Here is a 26,410-nt window from a genome sequence, read left to right as displayed (position 1 = left end):
TCATTCAAAATCTTTAAAAATATTTTTTCCAGTTCTTTAAATTGTAATACATTTCATACCCTATTCCATCTGGTCCTGCAGACAATTCTATATTTACTTGTTCTAATACTTTATCTAACTTATATAAAGAAATCTCCTTTTCCAACTCCTTGTTCTCTTTTTTTGTTAACTTTTTTTATTTTCCATGTTCTTTTGCTACCTTCTTTTTTCTTTAAACATTTCTTGTACATATTGTACTACACTATTTTTAATGTTTTCCCATGTCCTTTCTATTTCTCTTTTTTACATTTTTTATTTCTCTCATTACAGTACTGTCTTCCTTTTAATCTACTTAAGTAATTTAATACTTATTCTTTTTTCCTTGTAAAAAAATTTATTCGCTTATGTAACAATTCTTTTCAGTTTTCTTGATTTCTTTTATATAATTCTTTTTTAATGTCAAAATCTTCCAGTGCATCTTTATATGTTTTTATATTTTTCTTTCTCTACTTTTCTCACATCATATTGCCAGAGTAAAAACATTTATTTTTTTTCCCATATCATCCACCAGTCAGACCAACTTTTATAAAATGTTCTCATAGTAATATGCGTTTTCCAGAACTGTATTACTAGTCTGTGCCCTTCTTCATTCCATGCTTTCTCATTTATCCTTTTTATTCCTTTACCTATTTTTATATATTCATTGTTTTCCTTTACCTCTAGCCATAATGAAAATGATCACAACATCCCATTTTAACTACCTGCCCTTCTAGTATAACTAAACCTTCCAATACTATAAAATAATCTATTTCAGTACTGTACATATTCCTTTTGTAAGTTCATATATTTTTGTCCTAAAGTTTTAACTTAACATATCTTATTACTTCTAACGTTTTTCTTTTATCATTTCCTTTCTTTTTTGTGCTTTCCCCTTAAATCACAGTTAAGGTCTCATGTTATTATAATATTCATATTTATTACTACATAGTCTAAAATCTGATGAAATTAGCTTTTCCTTTGTTTACAATTAGTATAAGTATATAATGTTATAATTCTGTATACTTGTTCTTTCCAATGTAAATCTACAGTGGTTAATCTTCTCATTTTTGCTAACGGTACAGCTAATATCTTTACTATATTTCTATAGAATACACCCATTCCCTAACATCTGTCATTTCCCAAATTCTAGATTATTTTTCTTCCCTTAGTTTCTCTTTTTGTAGCCATTCTTCATTTCTTAAAAATCTTGTGCCTTCTCATGTAATTAATCACATGTATTAAACCACTGCAAAATCCCCTTTCTTCTTATATTTTTAATACTACAGTCATTTACTGAAAGCAATCTAAAATTTTCATATTCCCATTTCCTTAGATTCATGGTTTCCTAAGTTCATAGCTAATGACTAAGCTTACGTAATAGGCCACTCTAAGCCTAGACAATTTCTCTCCCAAAGATGAGACTCAAACAGTGTGCCTTGTGTCTGTGAGTCAAACACTTCAACCATTATACCAGCCCCCAGTCATTAGCTGTATATATTCTTTTTCATCCATTTCCTTTCTTTTTTTCTTGTGTACTCATTCCTTTAAGTTTTCTTTTTCTGTCTTTTACCCTTTTAGCAATAGAATTCTTTTTTTTTCTTTTACTATCTCCCAATTTGTCTTCCTCGTCACTTATTTCAGAACTTTCTTCTGTGTCTTCTTTTATTTTTTTCTCACCTAATTTTCTTCTGTTTTTACTACGTCTAAATGTTCTTCTTTTTGTTCATTTTCTTCTCTTTCTTTTTCTGTACTATTATTTTCATTTTTGTGGTCCATCCATAAATGCCCACTTTTATTAGATTATAACATTTCAGTTCACATTTTTGCATCATGTCCCATTTTCCCACAATATAACATTTCTCTTTGTCACAATTACTTATCAAATGCCTTTCTTTCCCACAAAAAAAAATATTTGTGTTTTCCGCATTATTTTACAACACCCCTCTTCCCTTCTATATTCTTCATGCTTGGTATTTCTATAATTTTTCTCTTTCTATTTTGAATACAATATTACAGTCCCATCCACAAGTCCATAAATCCCTTTTACCATAAACTTTTGCAATGTCCTTTACTTCTTTACATAAAGTTTTCAAGTGTCCTTTACAAATCTTTTTCCACCTCTGTTTGAAGTTGTACATGCATTTTCTGTTTGTTTCCCCTTTAAATGATTTTATCACATAAATATTGCATAGGTTACAGTCTTTCATTTCTCATATTCTCCAAGAAACTTTCCCTTTGAAAAAACAATTTCAAATATAATATCACAAAATGTCTCTTTGTTAGTAAGAAGAAATGCTGTAACTGTATATGCTTTTATACCCAAAGGAGCTATTAAATTGTCCAACACTTCATACCCGTCCATTCCTTTGTCTTCTTTACTTTAAATCCTTAGTCCATACCTGCATTTTTAATTTTTTCTGCCTTCTTTTCTACTACTCCTCTTTTGCCTTCTTTTACTTTCTCTGCATATGTTTTCTTTTCCATCACACCACTATTCTTCAGGATTGTCTGTGCTTCTTCCTTTTGTATTTTCTCCATAATGTCCCCCTGGAATATATCTCCTTCATTTTTTGGCTCGGTCTGCATCACCATTTCTTTAAGTAAATCATCCTGCAACCTTCTCAGCTGGAGGGTTGTAGTTATGCATCCATCATTTGCTGACTCATTGCTATCAAACAGATTTCTCTGAAACATCTCAGAATCCTGCACACATTCTTCAGTCTCGGTGTTTATGTTTTCTTGCATTTCTCTCAGCACTCCATTCTCTCCTTCTCTTTACACCTGCCTCCCTCTTTCTCTGGGGCCACCTGTGCACTTGGAATGGAAAAAGGAAGTGCTCCTGCGAAATGGATTCCACTCACAACAACAAAGAATAGGGGAATTTCCCTGATGCCCTGGCCAAAATTTCTTAGTAGTATAAATACCATCTCAATTCTCCCCTGAAAAGAGACTAGTCAGTTGGGACTAACCTAGTCAACAAAAATAAAATAAAAAAAAATCTCTGTAAAAGTATATGAAAAGGTAAAATTTCAGGAGGAGAAAATATAAGTTAATAGGAAGAAGTGGGATGGTGTAGATACTGGTGTACAGATAACAGTTGAAGAAATGTGTGAGAGGTTTTATGAAAGGTTGAAATAACACAATGCCCCGGTGTGGGTAGTGTAGAGTACGAGTTGTATAAGAGAATGGAAAAGGAAAGACTGGATGTTCTAAGAGCTGTTTTAATGATATTATATTTTGTGAATGAGGTAAAGATCAGTTAAATGAGGAAGTGTTAGAGCTTATGTAGAAATTGGGGAAATATAAGAGATCTAAGGAATTGGCAGTCTTGTACATTAAGTGCAGGTAGTAAGACTTTGGCAAGAGTGATGCAGGAAAGGTGTATAAACAGTATGTAGATGTACTGGGAAAAGAGTTTAGTGGGTTTGGGAAATACAGAGAGACATCATAGAGATGTTATGTGGATCTGTGAAACTGAAGAAGTATTGAGTAGAAGATAAGGATTTTAATAAGCATGTTTACAACAGACGTTTGATTATGAAAATATGTAGAATTCTTGTAAATGAATTGACTGAAAAAGGCAGAATATGATTGGATAAGAAATGTCTGAGAACTCAGTTTAGATCTGTGAAGTGGAGTTTGTGGTATTCTTAAAAAGATAAAACTGGTGTCCCTGGAGTCCACATTCATTAAAGTGTGCATAAACACTGTTTCCAAGAAAGTCTGGCAAGTTTGTGAGATGAAGATGGGAACTGTCGCACTGCTGTAGATTGCTGAAAGTCTTAATCTGCTTAAATTATAGAGTATTGATTACAAAGCAAGGGAATGCAGCTAATGAAGCAAGTAGAAACATGGGTTTGAAAGTAACATGAAAAGGGATATGGGAGTGTTATAAGAGAGGTAAAGCAAGATAGTTGTAGCTTTTGGAGTGGTTAGGGTAGAAGCACTGAAGTGGTGAAGATGAAGATGATAGAAGATCAAGGAAATGCTGCAGAATGCCTTTAACTAGGGAAGTGATGTTAGGGCTAGGTATGTTTTGTATATGGAAAGCATTAGAAAAATAATTGGTGTTTGTTTTTGTGAGCATTTTGTGCAAACTGTAGAATTAATGAAGTATGATAATGAAATTGTATACAGAAAATATGCGAGTGATAAGGAAGATTGTTGTAGAATAATATAGAAAAGAAATACTCACCCAAAATGGACATGATTAAGATTTGGACGTTTTGGTTTGAAAGTGTTTGCTTCTGTTATAAATAAGAAAGAGGTATTTATTTATTTTGCTTTAAACAAACAAGGTATGCTGTTTGAAGTTGTTATTGTTTGTAAGTCAGTGTTTTTTTTTAAATTGGAAGATTATTGTAATCGTGTATTGTAATAAAAAGTGTGTACTCTATTCAGTAAGTGCCATGAGATTTGTCTGCTCTATTCTGTAAGTGCTTTGGTAGTTTTTTAAATTCACTTGAGCTGCTACTACTACTGTTAACTCAAGCAAATGGGACATTGGTTAACATTTCATCTAAAGCTCTTCATTTCTAGAAGATAGTGTGTTCCATGTGCATTACATTGTCAGTATTCACCTATGAATTCAAGTAGATTGTGTGGCAACAGAACACAATCTTTTCATCCTCCCAGCATCCAAGATGAGTGGGCTCCCTGCTGAACGACTGTCATTTCTGTTCTGATGTTTACTGTTCATTTATTTGTTAGCAATGTAAATACACTGCGCATTATTGCCTTTTTTCATTCATGACTTTAGTGCACCATTCCTTTAACTGATGTGCTGAGAGTCACACTTCAGGGAAATGGAGGCTAGAGGGAATCTAACACTGAACTGCAAGATGAATCTCTTTAGTTGATGTCCTTCTTTATTACTGTTACAGTATTCTTCGCAATAGTGATCTCCTGCCAAGGATAGCCCAACATCTATCCAGTAAACCAAATCCTTTAGATCTTGTATGCACTGTATGGGCGGCGCAGTGGTTAGCATTGTTGCCTCACAGCAAAAGGTTCTCTGGTTCAATTCTCGGCTGGGGTGCCTTCTGTGTGGAGTCTGCATGTCTCCCCTGCATTTGCATGGGTTTCCTCAGGGTGCTTTGGTTTCTTCCCACATTCCTAAGACATGCATCTGGAGTGTTTCTCCCCGGGCCTCTGCTGAAAATTGGCTCTGTCCCAGTCGAACTTTTCCAGTAAACAAATGTTAAATAAATAAATAAAATAAATAAGTATGCTCCCCATACAGGAAGTAGGGCATATAGATGATGTACAGATGCAGTTACCCAAACTTCTTTGCTTCCAGTCCAAATCCCATCATCTCTCATCGGTCTGAAAGTCTTTTTGCTGTGCTGTATACCTAGCCATCAGGTTAAGTGCCCTGTTTAGGTCCTTTTTCTTTTTGGTCCGATTCTTTTTTGGTTAACTAGAGTTATGTCATTCAAGATGCAGTGGGAGGCAGGTTCCCCATAAGGATTGACATGATCAGTGTCTTTTTTGTCTGGGTGTTTCTCACAACCATACATCCTGTAGCATTTGTAAAGCATTTGTACCTGAGACTCTTAGAAGTCAGTTGTCTTCTCTGGCTATTTGTCTTGAGAACCAGAGTCTTAAACTGTTATCCCAAGGCAGCATGGTGGAATCTTCTAACCCCAAGGTATCGTTGAGCAAGAAGAATGTCGAGAAATCTCATCCAGATTCTTGGCTGTCCGGCTTCCACCGGACATTTCTGTAGAAGCCGTTGAAAGCTCTGTAGACTATCCAGTGTATGTCATATTCCACTGCCATGACCTCATCAGAGGCTAGCATGGATCCTTCTTTTCACATGTCCTCTGAGTCTTTGCAGGCATCTACTCTGGATGTCGAGGGGAGCCACATTTCTCATGTCAGAGGGTCCTAGGGGGATTCTGCAGTTTCTGTTCAGGTAAGAAGCTTTGGGTACTCTTATTGAATGTCATCAAGGGTTGAAGCCTCTGGTATTTGTTAGGCCTGACGTCCTTACCAAGAAAAAGCAGAAGACTAAGCATACTTCTGTACACCCTGAAGATCCTCAAAGGGAATGGCAGGAGTTTACTCAGGGCCTTTTTAATGCCCCTAAAGCCTTCCTAAGGGGTTTCTGTGCCTAGTTCCCCTTTGACATCTACTCCTTGCAAGTGGGCTAGAGAACCTGATTCCTCAGATGAGGATTCAGAGTCTGATAATGGGTCCAGATCCTGCTTTTTCCAGGTATCTTCACTTTTGGCATATGGTTCAGATGAAGAAGAGTCTGTGAGTCCTGAGTCTGCTTTTGAGGAATCGTCTTTTGGAGACAGTATAGCTAGAATGATGGAATACTTTAAGTGGGATTCTTCTCAAGTGTATAATATCCAGAAAAGGTATTACGAGCTGCATCAGATGGACACTCCTAAACGTTATGCACAACCTCTCCTTTGATAGTCACATCACCACAGTAGTCAGGAAGTCCTTCTATGTGGCACACCTCATCATAAAAGGGTTCTCATCCAGGAAAAAAAGAGGTCATTGTTCCCCTCTACTCATCACTCATTAGACCCATTATAGAGTAGAATGCCCCTTTTGGAATGTCCTCACAAGACATCTGCAGCAGCTGGAAAGGCCACAGAAGTACCTCACAAAGAGGATTACTGGCCTCAAACAAATGCCCTACACTGACCACCTTAAAAAACTCCAGCTTTAATCCGTAGCATATTGCCTACTCCAAGGTGATCTCTGCCTAACATATACAGCTATTTCAAACCCAGAACTGTTGGACATGCTACACCTAAAGAAATCCCAATCCCTCCAAGCTACACGCTCTAGGGACCTAAACCTTGTCACCACAATAAACTGGACATGCTGGAGGGATAGATTCCTGTCCCAGAGACTTCCTATACGCTGGAACAAGCTACCCATCTATGTCAAGCAAAGTTCTTCATTAGCACTCTTCAAGAAAAATCTTGATGAGTGGATGGGAAATAGGAAATACACCCCGGGGATCACTTCTGTCTCTCTGCTCGATATCGGCACAGGAAAATAACTTTCTTGGGTGGCGTAAGCTATGGTACCTTGCTGGCTAGGCTTACGTAGGCCCTTGGGCCAATAGCCTAGTACCTACCTATGAACCTATGAACCTCCTGTGCTGGCTGCTTTGTTAGACACCATTATAACTGCTTCTAAGTCTCCTAATTCTCAGTCTCCTGCTCCAAAGAAACATGGCAGGTTTTATAAGCTTCTTGAACATTGTCAATTCTTAGTTGCGTCTTTCTGCTGACCTGCCACAGTGTCAGTCTCCTCTAACAAGCCTTCTAAATATTTGCCCTCTTCCAAGCTTCTGCCTTTAGATAAGGATAGTAGGACAATGGAAAGAATTGGTAAGAAGGTTTATACTGTTTCTACTTTAGACTTCCGGGCCATCAATTACCAGACCTACATGACCAGATATGCTCTGGCCTTGATTGCCCAGGCTTGTCAGGTTATTTCTGACCTCCCTGATTCTGAAGAAAAATCTTCTGCTTTGTCTATTTTAAGTGCTTCTTCTCAGGTGGCTCATCACTCTATCAAGTGTAGCTAAGATGCTGCTAATGCTTCTTCCAGAGCTACTGCCTTTTGGTCTGTCTTGAGACATTATTTTTGGCTTCTTCTGCAGTTTTTACCTGAAGACAGTAAGGCCAAGTTGTTGGATGCTTCTTTGGTAATAAAAATCTGTTTGGAACTGCTGCTGCTATGTTTAAGTCTCTTCAGAAGAAAGGTAAAGGATGTTAAATATATTTTTAGGTCTGTTTCTGTTCGCAGGCAGCCTTGTCAGGCCAGCAAAGGTAGGAAGGGAGGTAGGCAAGCTTCCCCTGCTAAGTTTTTTCAGGCTGATGTGACTCAGAAGCCTCCTTTATCTGACAAGCCTGTTTCTTTTTGACATCTTGCCCCCCCCCCCCCCCACACACACACACACACATCTTAGTCAGGTTTCCTTGTTCCTTTGGCTCTCCTTCTGTCTTCCAAACTGGCATTTCATCACCTCGGATTCTTGGCTTCTTTGTGTCATCCGTCAGGGTTACTTCATGGTGTGGAAGTCTCTCCCTCCTTTTTCAGGGATTCCCCAACCTCCTCTGGAACAACTTCCTCATTTATAAGAGTTCCTTGGGTTCCTAGTGGACCGGGATACTATTCAACCTGTCCCTCCTTCACAAGTAGGAAAGGTGTTTTACTCTAGTATGTTCCTGATCCCTTAAAAGAAGGGCACTTGGAGAGACCTGTTTTGAATCTGTTGTTCAATACCTTTCTCAAAGTTCCTTCTTTCTGAATGCTTACTCTTTCAACCCTGTTTTCTGTTGAACTACCCCAGGCTTTTCTGGTATCCTTGAATCTGAAGGATGCTTACCTTTTATCCCTATTCAGCCTCTTTTCAGGAAGTTTTTCATTTCTGTGTTTCTTCCACTCATTTTCAGTTCTCTGCTTTGCCATTTGGCCTCTCTACTGTCCCAAGGGTATTCACAAAATGCCTAGCTCCCGTGATTCCTTATTGCAGGCTCCAGGGCATTCAGATTTTTCCTATGTAGACGACCTGTTACTTCAGAAACCTTCTTCCATTTGCCTGTTATAAGATCTGGAGTTCACCACATCTCTCCTCCAAAGTCTGGGGTTCAGTATTAGCTTTCAAAAGTTTGTTCTGACTCCTTGTCAGTATCAGGTGTATCTGAATTGCAGGATTCAGACAGTGCCAGTGTTTGCCTCTCTTCCACCTTCAAAGGTTCTGTCTTTGACAGCTTTCTTTCAGTCTATTCTTCTTTGCATGCTACTCCATCCAGGGAGTTTCTTTGAGCCCTAAGATTCATGGCTTCTTCTATTCCAATGCTCTCTCTTGCTAGACTACACATGCGGAAGCTTCAGTGGTACCTCTGGTCAGTTTGGCTTCACCTTCTACATTCCAGTGGGCCTCTCCTTCCTCGTCTTAAGCAGGAATTTGAGTGGTGGATTCAGCAACTTTCCCTCAACCCAGGCTTGCCATTTCAGCCTTTGGTTCCTTCTCAAGAACTATTCAGTGATGCTTCAGACATGGAGTGGGGGGCTTCTTGTGGTCATATGAAAGTTCAGTCTCAGACCATATTGAAGGTTTACACCGACAACTTGACAGTGATGTGGTTAGTCAACAAGCAGGGGAGCCACAAAGTCTTACCTTCTCTGCAGGTTGGTTCTTCAGGTCTGGGATCTAGCGCTGTTACCAGTTAACTCTTCAAGCAGTGTATATTCCTCAGAGCACAATCTTGTGCCAGATGCCTTGAGCAGGTCCAAAATACAGACTCGTAAATGGATGCTTCACAGAGATGTATTTCTGGACATAGTCCATCAGTGGGGTGTTCCTCATATAGATCTTTTTGCCTCTCCTCTGAACAGATGGCTGCCTCTTTTCTGTTCCATTGTACCATGCTATCTGATGTGGAAGATGGACGCCCTTTTTTTCCCTTGGAAGGGGATGTTTCTTTATGCTTTCCCCTCTTCCAAGAGTCCTAAAGAAGATTCAGCCGGACTGCCCAAAAATCTTGTTAGTGACTTCCTTTTGCCCAAGACGGCACTGTGTCCCCCTCTTAATGCATCTGACCAGGGGTAATCATCACAAGATACCTCACTGGCTGGACCTCCCCACATAGGACAAGGGGTCACTCATTCATCTTGTCTTGTCCACTTTTCAACTGGCACTGTGGGTGATACAGTTTTGATTCGTTTTAGGGACTTCTTTTCTGAGGACATGCTCAGAGTTTTATATGAAGCAAGAAAACAACCAGAAGGTCTTGTATGTCCTGACAGAAGAGATTTTCTGCCTGGTGCCATGTTCATAACCTGGATCCTTTTTCGATGGTGGCCTCTCTGGATCTCTCCTATTTGTGTGAGTTGCTGCAGTCTGACTTGGCCTCTTCTTCTGTGAAGGTCCATTATTTCTGCTTGTTTGCCCTTGAATCTTCCTTTGGCTTCTCACTTTGAGGTCAAACATTTCTTTAAAGATGTCCTGCATCTTAGGCCCCAAGGGAAAGCTGTTCCTCCTCCTTAGGACCTTCATTTTGCTTAAAAAAATTGACTCAGGCTCCTTTTGAGCTTGCAAGGTCAGCTTCTCTGCAACACTGTACCTGAAAGACTGTCTTAATTACTTGCTCTTACTTTTTCTTAGAGATTTTCTGAGCTTCAGGTCCTTATAGCCATCCCCCCCTTTTTGGTTTTTCACAGGGACAGGGTGTCCCTTTGTACTAATCCTTCTTTTATGCCCAAGGTGTTCAATGAGTTGTCTTGGAATCGGGCACTTCAGCTCCCTTCCTTTTTTCCTTTTCAGTCGGCTAGTGAGAGGGTCCTACCTAACTTGAATTTGCACAGACATCTCTGGTGTTATTTGGATAAAGCTAAGGCCATTCATAAGTCTGACCAGCTTTTTCTTTCTTTTCATCCAATGACAATGGGTTTGGCTGTTTCTAAGCAAACCATCTCCTCCTGGATATCTAAGACCATTTTTTGTTGTTCTTTTCATGGCAAATGCCTGTTTTGTTTAGAGCTCATTCCACTAGGGCTGTTGCTTCTTCTGGTGCTTTCTTCAAGGGGTTGGACACAAATTCCACATGGAAAGCTGCTAGTTTGTGTTCAGAGCATACATTTACTAAGCCTTTTAATTTGGATATGGTTTCTATGGCTACAGCGGGTTTTGCTGCAGCCCTTCTACATGAGCTTGTTGAGGGCTGTTCTCCGCCTTCCACCTCTCAATCCTTTTGTTGAGCTTTTGTACTTTTCCTGCTGTGACGACTGCTGCAACAGTGCTATAGTACAGCTATGTAAAATCTTACCATAACAGTTGATGTCCTTCTCTTCTCTGTGGCAGTATTCATTCCCACACCCTCTTTTCTCCTTTGGATTTTGCTTTGGTTCCCTTCCTGGCTGGTCTATATTAAATCATTGAATGCTTAGAAAAGTGAACAATGATTTATCAACCCCATGTAAGCAAAAGCTTACAAACTCGAACGCTTAGGACAACGATTTTTTCCAAGGGAAAAAAAATCTCTGTTCCAAAAAAAAAAAAAAAAAATCTACTTAAAACATAACATAAAATGGGGGGCTTCACCCCCACATCCCTCTACTTAAATATACCAACTCCAAGATTGCACTACAGTGACGAAAACGGCAAAGTAACTGACGTGGCCAAGCAAATTCTTTCCCAGGGAAAGAATTTGTTTATATGCTGTTTCGTCATTTTGCCTTTTCAAGTTTGACCAAGATGCATGCGAAAGAATGCGTCTTTGGTCATCCAATAGGAACCCTTCCTGGCTGAGGATCTCCCTTTTTCCGTCTGCATTTTCTCCTTCTGGATGTACGTAGCCTTTATTTTTGTCCTGTCGAGACTATTCACTTCTGGAGCAATTCAATTCTGGGTAGCTGCATCTGTATGCACCTTTATGCCCTACGTCCTCTACGGGGAGCATACGTGTGATGTACGGTACATACAAGATCTAAAGGCTTTGTTATACTGGCAAAACGTTGGGCTGTCCTTTGCAGGAGATGCCTACTGTAAAGAGTACTGCAATAGTGAAGAGAAGGACATCTACTGTGATATTTTACACAAAATGTACTTTTTACTAGTTTTGACTGGTAGTTAATAGTACAGCTTCATAAAGAACATGCTACTTACAAATCTCTTGTCTTGTTTCGCCTCCATGCTGATGTCAAGGTCCCATAGTCCATTCATTGCACACAGCTTGACTGGATGCTGAATCCCTGAGACTAGCCCAATCAGAGTTTTTTTTTTATTATTTTATTTATGTGCTTACTTAATTTGGTGACGTATTTGTTTTGCAGATTCTGCCCTTGGTCATGTACTGCTCTGGATGTCTTTGTGCACCTCTCCAGTAGCCTTCCTACTGGCAATCTAAATTGGGGGTGGGGAAGAACTTGTCAAGCTATGTAAAAACTGAAACTTTACTCTCTAAGAGAGGGGAGCTAGCCGTGATATGCTCATATTCCACTCAGCAGCCCAGCAGGTATATTTGAACCTGCTCTGTGAGAGAGGAAAATTGCCATTTCCTTGGTTACGTCCTTAATTCCTAATCAGGCAGGTCTTCTATGACATGCATTGCTAATCGAACACAGGTCATCAACATCACATGGAGGGACTTTTTCTCTTTCTCTGCCATCAGACTGACACAATATTTGTAAAATGTTAATGAAACATACAAAACAGAATAAGAGTAACAATAGTAGTATGAAAAAAGGGAATGCGGATAAATAAATTCATTTCTGTTTTGCAGGACTTCTCTTATGATTGCTGCTGATAATGGCCAAAGTAACATTGTGAAGTTGCTGCTGAAGTATAATGCTGATATCACCATTAGAGACGCTCTAGGACAAACAGCTGAAGACTATGCTGTTTTAAAGGGCCATCACGGGTAAGTATTACATCCTTCTGTAACACAAGGATGTTCTTCGTGTTTCACTGTTCCAGTTATCACCTGTGGGTTATCCCTGCTGTGGTAGCCCTCGGCCATCCTGAATATCAGAGTCAATGTTTTTCTGTGTAGGATGCTGTCACTTGTAGACTGACATCAGGTCATCAGTGCCATAAAGCAAGGCAGCTGACGCCATTACATCAGTCTTTCTTGCCGTGGAGCCCGTAGCAGAAGCAGTCCACAAGTGTGCTGGTTGGTTATCAGAGTTCGAATTTTCAGCTGAAAACGTCTAAAGTTAAGTACCCCGTTAGGGATCCTTTTTTCTTGCACTAACCGATATCCGAAAAACTTAACAGTTGTCTCGCCTGTGAAAAGCAGATCCCACTCCGAGACTTCCATTCATACTGCATCACTTGTTTAGGCCCAGACCACGACGTCGTCGTAGAGCTCTTATTGTAGATAGGTATTTTCATCTTCCATATTCGCATTCCAAAATGGTGTCCATCAGCCAACAGTCCGTAGACATTTCAAAAAAACGTAGAGAGAAGTATAGAGACAAGACCACACAAGGCTAAGCCTTCCGATGATGCTACCAGTAATCCGGTCATCAGTTCACCGAAATTCATTGAGGTGCTTTTGCAGCCCCTGATGCCCAATACGATAACTATGCAGGCCTCTACTGAGACCCTTTCTGAGTCCGGTATGCCACAGAAATCTTTTTAGTCTTCTGAGCCTTTGGTCGTCTCTGCCTCGGTTGGGTCTGGAGCTGCAATGCAGGCACCAGCTTCCGAGGAGGCCTCTTGCACTACCGATTCTAGACAGAAACCGATGTCCTCTCATCCGACTACTGCTTCTCTCAGACTGATGGATACTCTTAGGCCTAGAAGCCAGTCCACTCCTAGAAAATCTACCTCTAGTCTCCATCTTACTCCTGCTCCACCACCCCAAGCACAAATGCTTAAGATGGCAGAGGATCTTATCTCCCTTATCAGGGGTAGTCAGGCCACATCTTCTAAAAGGAAAAGACACCCTTCTCCTGAAATACTGCAAGAACAGGGTTCTGAGGAATCTGATTATTCGTTTTTTGAAGAGTATCAACAACCTCTCACTGCTTATGAAGACTCAGATGCAGAGGAATCAATTCCTTCTGCCTCCCCACCAGAAGACCTTTTCTTTGGGGAAACCCTTCACACCCTTAGGAAACATTCCCTCAGTATAAGAAAAGACTAAAAGAGTTTCTAGACCTGCCCCAGCACAGACCCCTGGCCAGCTCTCCTATTTTAGAAGTGGTGGATGATATTTTCCATGAATCCAGCTTAGCCCCTGATGCCCTCCCCCCTGCTCCCACAAAACCTGACCGGTACTACAGAGTGCCAGATTCTCACAAATACCTGTACAGAAATCCTGCTGCAGAGTCAGAGGTCATTACACAGGGATAAAAAGGAGCCAAAGTTAGTTCTGCAAAGAGTCTTATCCCTTCTGACAAGGAATCCAGAGCTCTGGACAGATGGGGTAAAAAGTATACACCTCTGCAGCCTTAGCCATCAGAGCACTCAACTGTCAGTTCCATATGTTAAAATATCAACAACACACTTTGGAACTATTAAAAAAAAAGATTTCTTCCTTTCCTGACTGTGCCAATTCTAAAGAGTTAGCAAATTTACTGCACTCTACTTATCAATTGGCCAAACACTCTTTGCACTGTGGATATGATGCACTAGAAGCCTCAAGCAGGGCAGCAGTGTCAGGGACTGTTATTAGGAGATATGCATGTTTGAAGGAACAACCTCTCCCTGATCATGTCAAGTCTAAATTAATTGATGCATCCTTGGATAAGGATCGCTTGTTTGGAATTAAAGCAGAAGAAGTGCTTAAAAAGATGGAAAACAAAGCAAAATTTATGCAAACAGTAGAATATTTCTTTCCGGTCCAGCCTCCCAGGTTCAGCAGGAATTTCCCCTCTAAACACTGGTCCTTTCCTTCACCTAGTAGACAGGGGCAAGGTAAGTCCCTCAGGGACAGACCACCCAGGACTTTATCCCAGGGACAGCAGAGAACCAAGCAGTGGACCTCCTCCGCCCCTAAGGTAGGGAGTTCTAAGCAACCCTTCTATGGCAAAACTTTTCAATGACTCCCTCTCCCCCCCTCTGCCCTCCTTTCCCTCACCAAAAGCAATGACCAAAGCGTCTTAAAGATCATTTTTTAGGGATACAAATTCTCTTTCAACAAACTCCCAATTCCAAGAGAGTACCCAGACTGACCACCAAATCAGTGGGCAGAGGCATTAAAACAAGTCCAAATTCTCATATCCCAGGGGGCAGTAGAACCTGTTCCCACAGACCAAACAGGCAAAGGCTTTTATTCCAGACTATTCCTTGTTCCCAGAAAAGAGGGCACTTGATGCCCCATCCTGGATCTATCCATTCTGAACACCTCCCTGGTGGTCCCCAAATTCAAAATGCTAATTTGTAGCAGCTGCTGTCTATGCTGACAAAAAATGTGTGGGTAGTGACCCTAGACCTAAAGGATGCCTACCTCCATATCCCCATAATGGAATCCTGCAGGAAATTCCTGCACTTCAGGGCAGACTCACAACACTTTCAGTTCTCTACACTACCCTTTGGCTTATCTATTGCAACCAGGGTATTCACCAGATGCTTAGCCCCGGCCATAACATTTTGCAGACAGAGAAATATTCAGATCTACCCTTATCTGGATGACTGCCTCATTCAGGCAGAGTGCAAAGAAAAGCTGCTGCAGGACCTCCTCTTTGTCAAAACCATCCTGACCTCCATAGGGTTCATCATCAATGAAAAGAAATCAAAGCAAACTTCCTCCAGGAGGATCATTTTCCTGGAAGCACTGCTGGACACAGAATCTCAAATGGCCTTCCTGTCACCAGAAAAGCAGAGTTTCCTGCCGCTCTACTTTACTCAGCTGGCTTCCAGAAGTCACTTCACAGTGGGGAAGTTCCTGCAGGCTTTATGGTACATGGCATCTTGCATCCTTGTAATTCCTCTGGCCAGGCTCCACATGAGGATACTTCAGTGGTATCTAAAGAACCTTTGGTGTCAGCACTCACTCTCATCCTCTAGAGACCCCTCTCCCTCTGATCCCCTGTATAAGGGCCGAGTTTCTCTGGTGGACAAGGGCCTGTGCCAAGAGCAAGGGTCTCCCCTTCATCCTCCACCCTACCGGCTAGACCATCACCACTGACGGCTCAGACATTGCTTGGGGTGCTCACCTGGCAGGAAGGTGCGCCCAAGGCCTTTGGGATGCCCAGCACCTTCCCTTGCACATCAAGCAGAAGGAAATGATGGCATTGCAAAAAGCCCTGATATCCTTTGAGTCCCATCTCAGGCCAGGGGTCCTGCTTGTCAAAACAGACAACACCACTAATGTGGTACATCAACAAACAGGGAGGGACCCAATCTTACCATCTGTGCAGGCTAGCCATGAATCTCTGTTTGGCAGCCTCCTCCATGGGATTGCACCTAATAGCCCAATACCTCCAAGGGATCAGGACTCCCTGGCAGACCACTTAAGCAGAAACATGCTGGACCCCTACGAATGGCAGCGCCACAGAAAAATCTTTTTGCAAGTCACTCAGGAGTGGAGAACTCCAGAGGTGGCTCTCTGCTTCGCACCTCAACCACCAGTTGAAAAAATTCTGTACCAGGTAGTATCACCGCCTAGCGTGGAAGGTGGATGCTTTGACCTTCCCCTGGAACTCCCTCTTTGTGTATGCATTCCCTCCTCTGCCTCTTATCCCCAAGGTACTGATCAAGATAAGGGAGGAGAGTCCAAAGGCCATCCTTATTTGTCCAGATTGGCACAAGCAGCATTGGTACCCCTTACTGCACAGCCTGACATCACAGCCTCCCAGGCAGCTTCCCTTCATCTCAGACCTCTTGACTCAGGTGTGGGGGGGGGGGATGCTGCACCCGGATTTGCAGACTCTCAAAATGACAGCATGGTTTATACCCTAAAAGCAAATAAGGGGCCCCTGTTAAGCAAACAGGTCCTACACATTATCAACAGAGGCCAGAAGGCCCAGCACCAGAAAATCGTGCACAGAAAAAGTGGAAAAGATTCTGCTCCTGGGATCAGTCCAGAGGGAGCAGTTCCTCACATCCTTCCATCCTGGACTATCTAGCAGAGTTACTAAATTCTGGCCTCTCCTTCTCTTCTATTAAAATCCATGCCTCAGCCATTTCAGCTCATTTCAATACAGATCCGCCCTGTTCTCACATCCTTTGATTAAGCAGTTCCTCAGTGGAGCTTTGAATATCAGATCTTGCAGAAGGCCACCCACGCCAGCCTGGGACATGAATTATGTTTTGGAAAAAACTAACCTTAACACCCTTTGAACCTGCTGCTTCAGCAGAACTAAAATACCTCTCCTGGAAGATTGCTTTCCTGTTAGCTATCACCTCAGCCAGAAGGGTTTCAGAACTTCAGGCATTGATAGCCATTGAGCCCTTCTTCATTTTCCATGCAGACAGGGTCTCTCTGAGTACTAACCCTTCCTTTATGCCCAAGGTAGTAGCTAATGTGACTCTCAACCAGGCCATACTTCTACCCACCTTCTTCCCTAACCCTCAAAACAAGGGGGAAATAATTCTTCACTCGCTAGACGTGCACAGACAGCTCAGATACTACCTAGACAGTACTAAAGCCTTCAGGAAAACAGACCAACTGCTGGTCAGCTTTGCCCCAGGGTTAGAGGGGAAACCCATTTCCAAGCAAACCATCTCCAAATGGATATCACACTACATCCATTTCTGCTACAGATTTCATGGGAAACCACCCCCTAAGTCTATTCATACCCATTCCACTAAGGCAGCCTCCATTTCCATAGCATTCCTGAGAGGAGTCCCCACCAGGGACATCTTGGAAGCTGCCATCTGGACTTCTGTCCATACCTTTACTAAGCATTACCATCTTCCTCTTTTCTCTAAAGCTAGGGCAGGGTTTGCCAATGCAGTTCTGCAGGACCCAGCCCTAGGTCTATTACTAATCCTACCACCCATATCCTCAGCTTTGGAAATCCTCCCACAGGTGATGACTGCAACAGTGAAACACGAAGAACATAATACAGTTGTGTACACTTACCATAAATGTAGATGTTTGAGTGTATTCACTGTTGCAGTACTGGTTTCCCTCCCTCCTTCCCCATTGTATCCTCTTTCTTAGGGAGACATAAGCTTCTTATGGTGGCTTTATGCTACCAGGTCACCCTTGTCATATTTCCTGGGGCTCTTAACTGGTTTGGGCAAGAAAAACTGATGTAATGGCGTCGGCTGCCTTGATGTTCTTCATCTCACATTGCTGCAGTCCTTACACTTGGGTAGTCCGCTGTCCTCGGTCGGCCCGAATATCAAAGTATAAGGCTGACGTCGGTCAAGGCGCATTTGACTGACATCAGGACGTCAGGGTACAAATGCGCATGACCGACGTCATATCCTCAGTCTTTTTTGCCGCATGGTCCGATGCAGAAGCAGCGTTGCAAGTGCCGGTTGGCGTTCTGAAATTGTTCGATTTCGGAGTTTCAGACCGAATCAAAGTTGGCTAAGTACCCCGTTGGGGAATATTTTAGTTTTTTCTTGCCTCAGTGGTTTACCGGATGTCAGAAAAAGTGAATAACTGTATTTCTTGTGGGAAACAGATACCGCATAGAGACTACCATACTTTGTGTATTCCTTGTTTAGGGCCGGAGCACGACGTTGTTGGGTGTCGCTCTTGTGCTAGATACAATAAGCGCACTATTAAGAGAAGATTAGATTGTGCCAGGTTAGTCTTCGGGAAGCGGTGCAATTATAAAATGCCGTCAGATGCTCCGGCCGCTTCTTGAAAAGCGCAAGGACAAAGCTGTTAAACCTAGGCTAGAGGAACCGTCAGTACCGGACGCCGGTTCTTTAGAGGTGTCGGTGGAGCCGGTGGTTCCACCGGAGGTTTCTTTGGGATCCCAGGGAGAGACTTTGTTATTGCAGGATGTGGCCTCTCAGGAGGCAGGCCAGGCTGATGGGGCTTCTCCGGTTACTATACTCCCCTCCCTGCCTAGGGTGGTTAGGCCCTCTCCTTCTGTTTCCAAGGCTTCTCCCAGGGCAGGCCAGGTTTAGCTTCAGTTGGTGTTACCCCTAGTTCTTCAGGAACTGTGCCCAAGAAGCATATGCTTAAAATGGCAGAAGATTTGATTACTTTGATTAGGGTTCTATGCCCCCTCCTGATAAGAGACCTAGGGTGGAGCCTGAGCTAGGGAGTTTTGAGCAGGCTTCAGATGTTTCAGAGTCTTCGGCTGAAGACTTGCAGGAGTACTCTCCTTATTCTGATTCTGATGTGGATGATTCTACTCCTTCTGCTTCTCCTCCTAAGGATTTTTCTTTTCAGAAACTCTTCATTCCATGAGGGAGCATTTTAAGTGGGAAGGTCAGGACTTCTCTGATTCCAGGAAAAGGCTTAGGGAATTTTGTTTTACCCCAGCATAGGCCTTTGGCTATACCTCCTGTTTTGGATGTAGTGGAAGATGTTTTTACAGAGGCTTCTCTTAATCCTGATTCTTTGCCTCCTGCTCCTGTTAAACCGGATAGATATTACAGGGTGCCTGAAGCTCATAAGTATCTTTTTAAGAGTCCTAGGGCAGACCCAGAAACTGTTAGCTAGGGGCCTAAAGGTGTTAAGGCTTCTGTTGTAAAGAATCCGGTTCCTGCAGACAAAGAGGCCAGGGCCTTGGATAGATGGGGAAAGAAAGTTTATACTTCTTCCACTCTTGCTATGAGGGCTTTGAATTGCCAGTTTCACATGTTGAAATACCAAAACTATCTCCTTTCACAATTGAAGTCTAAGGTTGATGCTCTGGCAGAAGGTATTGATTGTAAAGAGTTGCAAGATTTAGTACATGTTTCTGAACAGGTGGGTAAGCATTCTTTGCAATGTGGTTTTGATGCTGTACAGGCCTCGTCTAGGGTGGCTGCCACTGGGTCAGTTCTTCGCAGGCACGCCTGGCTGAGGGATCAAAATTTATCTGACCATGTTAAAACAAGGATTTTAGATGCTCCTTTACAATCTGACGTGTTGTTTGGTTCTCCTGTTGAGGCAGTTTTAAAGAAAATGGAAGACAAGGCTAAGTCTATGCAGACTGTTAAGGATTTTTGCAGGTCCAGCCTCCAAAGTTTAGTAGAAATTGGCCTACTAAGGGGTGGACGTATCCTTCTTATGATTCCCAGTCTAGGGGTAGATCTAGACGTGGTAGGGGCAGAGCTCAGGGCTCTTTCAGGCCTAGAACAGGGAGTTCTCCTGCACAGTCTTCGGCTGAGGCCAGGGGTCAGTCCTTTCGTAAACAGACCCAATGACCTACCTTTTCAGCTGCCAGAGCCTTCTCGTCTGGCAGCACCTTTGGGAGGAAGGTTGGCACTTTTCAAAGAAAATTGGAGTTTAATTACCCAAGACAGATGGGTATTGGATATCATACACCACGGTTACAGGTTTTATTTCCATACCTTGCCTCCTTTCAAAGGCATGCCAGACGTTCCTCCTCAACAAAGAATAGAGGCTCACAAGCAAATTTCGCTGTTACTCCAAATAGGGGCCATACAGCCGGTCCCTATGCCAGAAGTGGGCCTAGGATTTTATTCTCGCCTGTTCCTAGTACCAAAGAAAGGGAACAAGTGGAGACCAATTTTGGACTTATCTATCCTCAACACTTATCTGGACATTCCCAAGTTCAAAATGTTGACGTTACAGCAGCTTTTACCTCTGCTGGGCAAAGATCATTGGATGGTAACTTTGGATCTCAAGGAGGCTTACCTTCATGTTCCTATCAGACTAAGTTGCAGGAAGTATCTGCGTTTTCGTGCTGGGACTTCTCACTATCAGTTCTCTGCATTGCCCTTTGGCTTATCTACTGCCCAGAGTGTTCACGAAAGTTCTGGCTCCAGTGATAGCTTTCTTCAGGCTCAAAGGAATACAGATCTATCCTTATTTGGACGACTGCCTGATTCTGGCTCAAGGAAGGGAAGAGCTTCTTCATCATTTGGAATATGTGATAGCAGTGCTAAGATGCCTGGGGTATTCTGTGAACGAAATAAAGTCCAGTCTAGTACCCTCTCAGGACATGTGCTTTCTGGGTGTAAGACTGAATACAGCATCCCAGATGGCCTTTTTAACCCCGGACAAACAAAAGAGTCTTTCCCTTTACTTCCATCAACTATCTCATCAGTCCGGGCTGACTGCAAGGACAGTCCTTCAAGCCTTAGGGTTCATGGCATCTTGTATTCTGGTGCTTCCCAATGCCAAACTGCATATGAGGAAGCTGCAATGGTATCTCAAAAATGTATGGACACAGCACTGCCAGGATCTGGACACTGTCATTCAAATACCTTGCATTCAAAAGGAATTTTTGTGGTGGGCTCAGGAATGTCACCTAAACAAGGGACTCTCTGTGACCCGGCCAGAGGCGAGTCAGATTTTAACGACAGATGCCTCAGACAAAGCTTGGGGAGCTCATCTAAATGGAAAGTGGATACAAGACAAGTGGCCTGCCAGACTACAACATCTACATATCAACCTGAAGGAGATGTTAGCAGTCCAGTTTGCATTAATAGCTTTCAAGGATTTACTTCTTCCAGGGCAGGTGTTGATTCTAACAGACAACACAACTGTCATGTGGTACATCAACAAGCAAGGGGAACGATTCTTATCCTCTATGCAGGCAAGCAATGATTTTGTGGGAGACTGCTCTCAGTTTACAGCTCAATCTTCAGGCAAGGTTTCTGCCAGGAGCACAGAACTCCTTAGCAGATGTGTTGAGCAGACGAATTATGGATCCCCACGAGTGGAAATTGGATCCTCATGTATTTCAGAAATTGACAGTGTCATGGGGAACTCCAGACATAGATCTGTTCGCTTCTCCACTAAACCATCAGCTGCCAAAGTTTTGCACAAAAGGTTTCATCCCACAGCTTGGAGAGTGGATGCTCTTTCTTTCAACTGGAGCAATCTTCATGTGTATGCCTTTCCACCTCTGCCTCTCCTCCCAAAGGTACTTATAAAGGTCAGACAGGACAAGCCAAGGATGATTTTAATAGCTCCAGATTGGCCTCGACAGCACTGGTACCCATTACTGAGAAGTCTGGTACGGAAGCCTCCATGGCCTTTGCCTTGGATTCCACACCTGTTGTCACAGGAGGACAGCCATTTGCTCAATGTCAAGCTTCACTCTCTGCACCTAACAGTCTGGCATATTCTGTTTTGAATCATAGTGGGCCTCCACTTCCTCAGCAAGTTTTGAATGTAATTTTGGAAGCTAGAAGGCCTAGTACAAGGAAAGTGTACGCAGATAAATGGAAGAGATTTTTATTTTGGAGTGCAGCAAAAGATTTTGATGTTTCTGAGCCTAATTTGAGTGTGGCTCTTCAATATCTTACTGAGTTACTGGACAAAGGTTTGTCTTTCTCTTCTATTAAGGTTCATGCTGCAGCAATTTCGGCTCACTATGATTGTGACCCACCATTGTTTTCTCATCCTTTGTTCAAGCAATTTCTTAGAGGGGCAAAGAATATAAGACCCCGACGAGCTCCTACTCCTGCTTGGGATCTCAATTTTGTGTTGGAGAAACTCACTCTACAACCTTTTGAGCCTGCAGCTACTTCTGAGTTGAAATATTTATCATGGAAGACTGCTGTTTTGTTGGCCATTACCTCTGCAAGAAGGGTTTCTGAATTGCAGGCCCTTATGGCGGTTGAGCCTTTCTTGATTTTCCATAAGGATAGGGTATCTTTACGTACTAATCCTTCCTTTATGCCTAAGGTGGTTTCTAGTGTGGCTTTAAACCAAACTATTCATTTGCCTACTTTTTATGCAAATCCCCAAAATAAAGGGGAAAAGATTTTGCACACTTTAGATGTACACAGGCAGTTGCGATATTATTTGGACAGAACTAAAGGGTTCAGGCAGTCTCAGCAGTTATTTGTTTCTTTTGCTTTGAGTTCTCAGGGCAAGCCTGTGTCAAAACAAACTATTTCTTAGTGGATTGGGTTTTGCATTGCTTTCTGTTATTCCCATCATGGCAAGGAGATTCCAGCTGGGATTAGGCCTCATTCCACTAGAGCTTCTGCCACTTCGACAGCTTTTTTGAGGGGGGTGGCAACCAAGGATATTTTGGAGGCAGCTACTTGGAGTTCAGTGCATACTTTCTCTAGGCATTATCACCTGCCACTTTACTCTAAATCCAGGGCTGGCTTTGCCACTGCTGTTTTGCAGGGCATTTTGGCAGCTCCTGCTTCCTTATAGTTTGGCCATCCTCCCATACCTCTGCTTTGGGATTCTACCCAAGTGTAAGGACTGCAGCAATGTGAGATGAAGAACATAGTACAGTTTTGTACCTACCATAAATGTAGATGTTCGAAGATCCACATTGCTGCAGTCCAATTTACCCTCCCTCCTTCCCCTCTGTAGTTAGAGGTGGTTGTGTGGGTTGAGTTGTAAATATTGTGTATATAGTGTATATTTTGTACATATAATTAGGGCAAGGGTGCTTGGGTGTTTGTCTTGCTGTCTTTTGGTTTTGACCTTTATTTTTAGGGTCTTCTGACATCTGGGGCAAGAAAAGACTGAGGATATGACGTCGGTCATGCGCATTTGTACCCTGACGTCCTGATGTCAGTCAAATGCGCCTTGACCGACGTCAGCCTTATACTTTGATATTCGGGCCGACCGAGGACAGCGGACTACCCAAGTGTAAGGACTGCAGCAATGTGGATCTTCGAACATCTACATTTATGGTAGGTACAAAACTGTACTTTTTATAGCACTGACGACCTGACGTCAGTCTACAAGTGACAGCAGCCGACACAGAAAAACATTGACTCTGGTATTCGGGCCGGCCAAAGGCTACCACAGCAGGGATAACCCACAGGTGATGACTGCAACAGTGAATACACTCGAACATCTACATTTATGGTAAGTGTACACAACTGTACTATTTTTTTATCCTTCTAAGATTTAATATACTTGCATTGCTACATGTAACAGTATGCACACAAAACTATTTGCTGCAGTGTTTACATAAATTAATGCTATTTCATGTTCTTTTAGACTTTAGTAGTAACAGTTATTTCAGCACAGTTTATTAGCTGGACTATTACAGTGATTGGAATTCCACATTACACAGTGACAGCCCTGTTATAACATCACCTGTTAGGAGACAGGAGTGAGTATTTTAAAGATAGGTGATTTATTTTTCTTTGTATTTTTTTATCTGTAGATGATTTAATTTTGTTTGTATTTTATTTTTAAATCACAGAAACTCACAGGACGCAAGTGACCCTTTATGCAGGTATAGAATAAAACAACCCAAACCGAAGGTGGCACTAAGAAACTAAAAAAAAATGAAACCACCAAAAAAGCACTTTAGAGAACCAGATGTTAGTGTATAAATCCTTTAATTTCTGCTTTCGTCTACAAGAGACTTCTTCAGAATAACTTGCTTTAAAAATGACCTGCAATTTATACAAGAATCAGCCAATAAAAACCTAAGATCAATCAAAAAAATTGAATAATCAAGTCCTAAAGACCATTTTAAAGACGCATAGATAAAACCTATAAAGCACTTATTTATTAATTTTTAATCTTTTGGCTTTTAAAAAACATTTTATATTAATCAAATCATTCAGACCTGGCATTTGTCAGCCTCCAGTCTTAATTGCAACATGGTTTCTCTCTGTTCTACTTTATTACTAGAATCACCCCCTCCCCCCAAGACACCTTGTCGTCATACCAATATAAAATGCATCACAACCTGAACATTTACAAATATAAGTAACCCCTTTCGATTAGCAAGTAAAAATGCCAGGAACCATAATAGTATAGTCTAGGTGTGGTAAACTAATATAAGGTCCCTTCCAGATAAATCTAAGGACTTGGCATATACACATGTATACATCCCTTTGCTCTTATACGACATAGAGACTGTAATAGATAATTTTGTGGTGTCATTCTGCAACATACTCTTAAAACTGCAAGTTTTTATAAACAAATTTAGGGGGCCCCCTATAGCCTTAGTTAAATCCAAATTCCCGTCTAAAATCTTCCAGTTGTCTGTAATCACATCCTGGATTCCATAACTATCGATGGACATGACTACACAACAAACACTAGTCAAATCTGAGGGAGATTTTTCATTAATTAAGTTGTTTTTAAAGTCTTAACACAAAAACACAGGGTATTAAAGGGAAGGAAGGGAAGAAATCGAATGCCATTATGGAAGTATCAAATAGAGAAAACTATAAAGCAGTTAAGACAAGAAGTGTCACTGTTAGAAGATTATAGAAGAGGGAACAGATCAACAAAAATACTCAGAAAGACAGACATGATAAAAGCAATGCACAGTATCAGAACAGGTCAGGATCTGTTGTGCACTATGGCAAATAATAATCCAAAAATATCAGCACTGGCAGAAAAACTTAGAAGATACGCAGAGAAATATAATGGAAAAGTAAAAAATAAACAATTTATTGATGACCCCAAAAACATTTTATAGAGAATTGGGAAACAGTCAAAAGGAAATGAAACACGACCAAAAAAAAAGAAGAAATTAATGCATTTTTGGAGAAATATCAATGAAGATCCTGTGGAACATAACGAAGATGCTAAATGGATAGAAGTAAAAGAAAGAATAAGAAGTTCACATGTACAAGATATGAAATGGGATGAAGTAACATCCAGAGAGATTAAAACAAAGTTAAGAAAAGCTCCTAATTAGAAGGCACCAGGGCCAGATGCAGTGCCTAACTTCTGCCTAAAGTATTAGCATCTTTACTTGAGGAATATTAGCCATGAGTAAGAACTATTTATATGCATACCCCTGACAGACATCAGCCTGGTTAACAACAGGAAAATCAATACTCCAACTTAGGAGTGAACCTGCAAGCTATCCTAAAAACGATATACCAATAACTTGCCTTCCAACGATGTATAAACTATACACTGGAATTGATGCCAACAGAGTTTATAGTCATTTAGAAGAAAACTCAGTCATAGCATTTGAACAAATGGGTAATAAAAGAAAGTCATATGCATTTGTTATTAAATAAAGTCATAGTAGAGAACTGTAAAATGGGGAAGTATCTAAGTATGGCATGGATAGACTACAGAAATGCATTTGACAGTATCCCACATTCATGGATAAAAGAGTGCTTAAAAATGTATATGATACACTCTACACTGATCGATTACATTACAGCAACCATGAAACAGTGGCAAACCCCTCTGCACTTTAACCATGATAAAGGATACATTATTATTCCAGGGATAAAATTCAAGGGGGGTATTCCAGGGTGACTCCTTGTCACTGCTGCTCTTCTGTCCTGCCCTTAACCCATTAAGCTGTCTAGTTAATAGATTAGGTCATGGCTATAATTTGTCTCCCAGAAAACAACAAAGTGTAAAGACTTCCATAACTGCAAGTGGTCAAAACTTTTTTAGATGATAGAAGAATGTCATTTGGTCTTGATAAACATGCAAAAGCAACCTTTAAAGCAGGAAAACTGCAGCACAAAGAAAGCATCAGTTTGGGACAGGAATGTGATATAAAAGAAATTGAGCATGAGGGAATGTATAAATATGTGGGAATTGATGAAGGATCAACAATAAAACATAAACAAATGTGAATAAAACTTAGTAAGAAATATTTTAGAAGACTAAAATTAATACTAAAAACAACATTGACATATAGGAACAAAGTCTAAGCTGTAAACCAAATTGCTCTGCCTGGCCTAACTTTTGTAGTGATTGACTGGCCCTAAAAGGTGTTTGATAGGTTGGATAGAAAAACAAGAAGGATATTTCATGCTTATCAAATGATTTATAAAAATCAGTGTATACCAAGATTGTACACCCCCCATTCTGAAGGAGGTATGAGGTTTCTCAAAATTGATTACATGTATAGATCTGCAATCATGGGACTACACACACATCTGCTGACCTCACAAGAC

General features: G+C 41.5%; 1 protein-coding gene across 7 annotated transcripts in view; it reads left to right on the top strand.

The window, feature by feature from the left end:
• The window catches only part of LOC122815888 (ankyrin repeat domain-containing protein 26-like), a 2,190,206-nt gene that overhangs the window by 214,372 nt on the left and 1,949,424 nt on the right, over window positions 1-26,410 (top strand). For all 7 annotated transcript variants that reach the window (XM_044088730.1, XM_044088728.1, XM_044088731.1 and 4 more), the window contains exon 5: window positions 12,282-12,419. In XM_044088730.1, the coding sequence (XP_043944665.1) occupies window positions 12,282-12,419 (138 nt within the window). The remainder of the gene's footprint in view (window positions 1-12,281; window positions 12,420-26,410) is intronic.

This window comes from Protopterus annectens, chromosome 11.part0 (assembly GCF_019279795.1).
Source record: "Protopterus annectens isolate FY-2018-M chromosome 11.part0, PAN1.0, whole genome shotgun sequence".
NCBI classification, from domain to species: Eukaryota; Metazoa; Chordata; order Ceratodontiformes; family Protopteridae; genus Protopterus; species Protopterus annectens.
The sequence above is the reverse complement of the archived record's forward strand: the minus strand, read 5'-3'. Positions and strand labels throughout refer to the sequence as shown.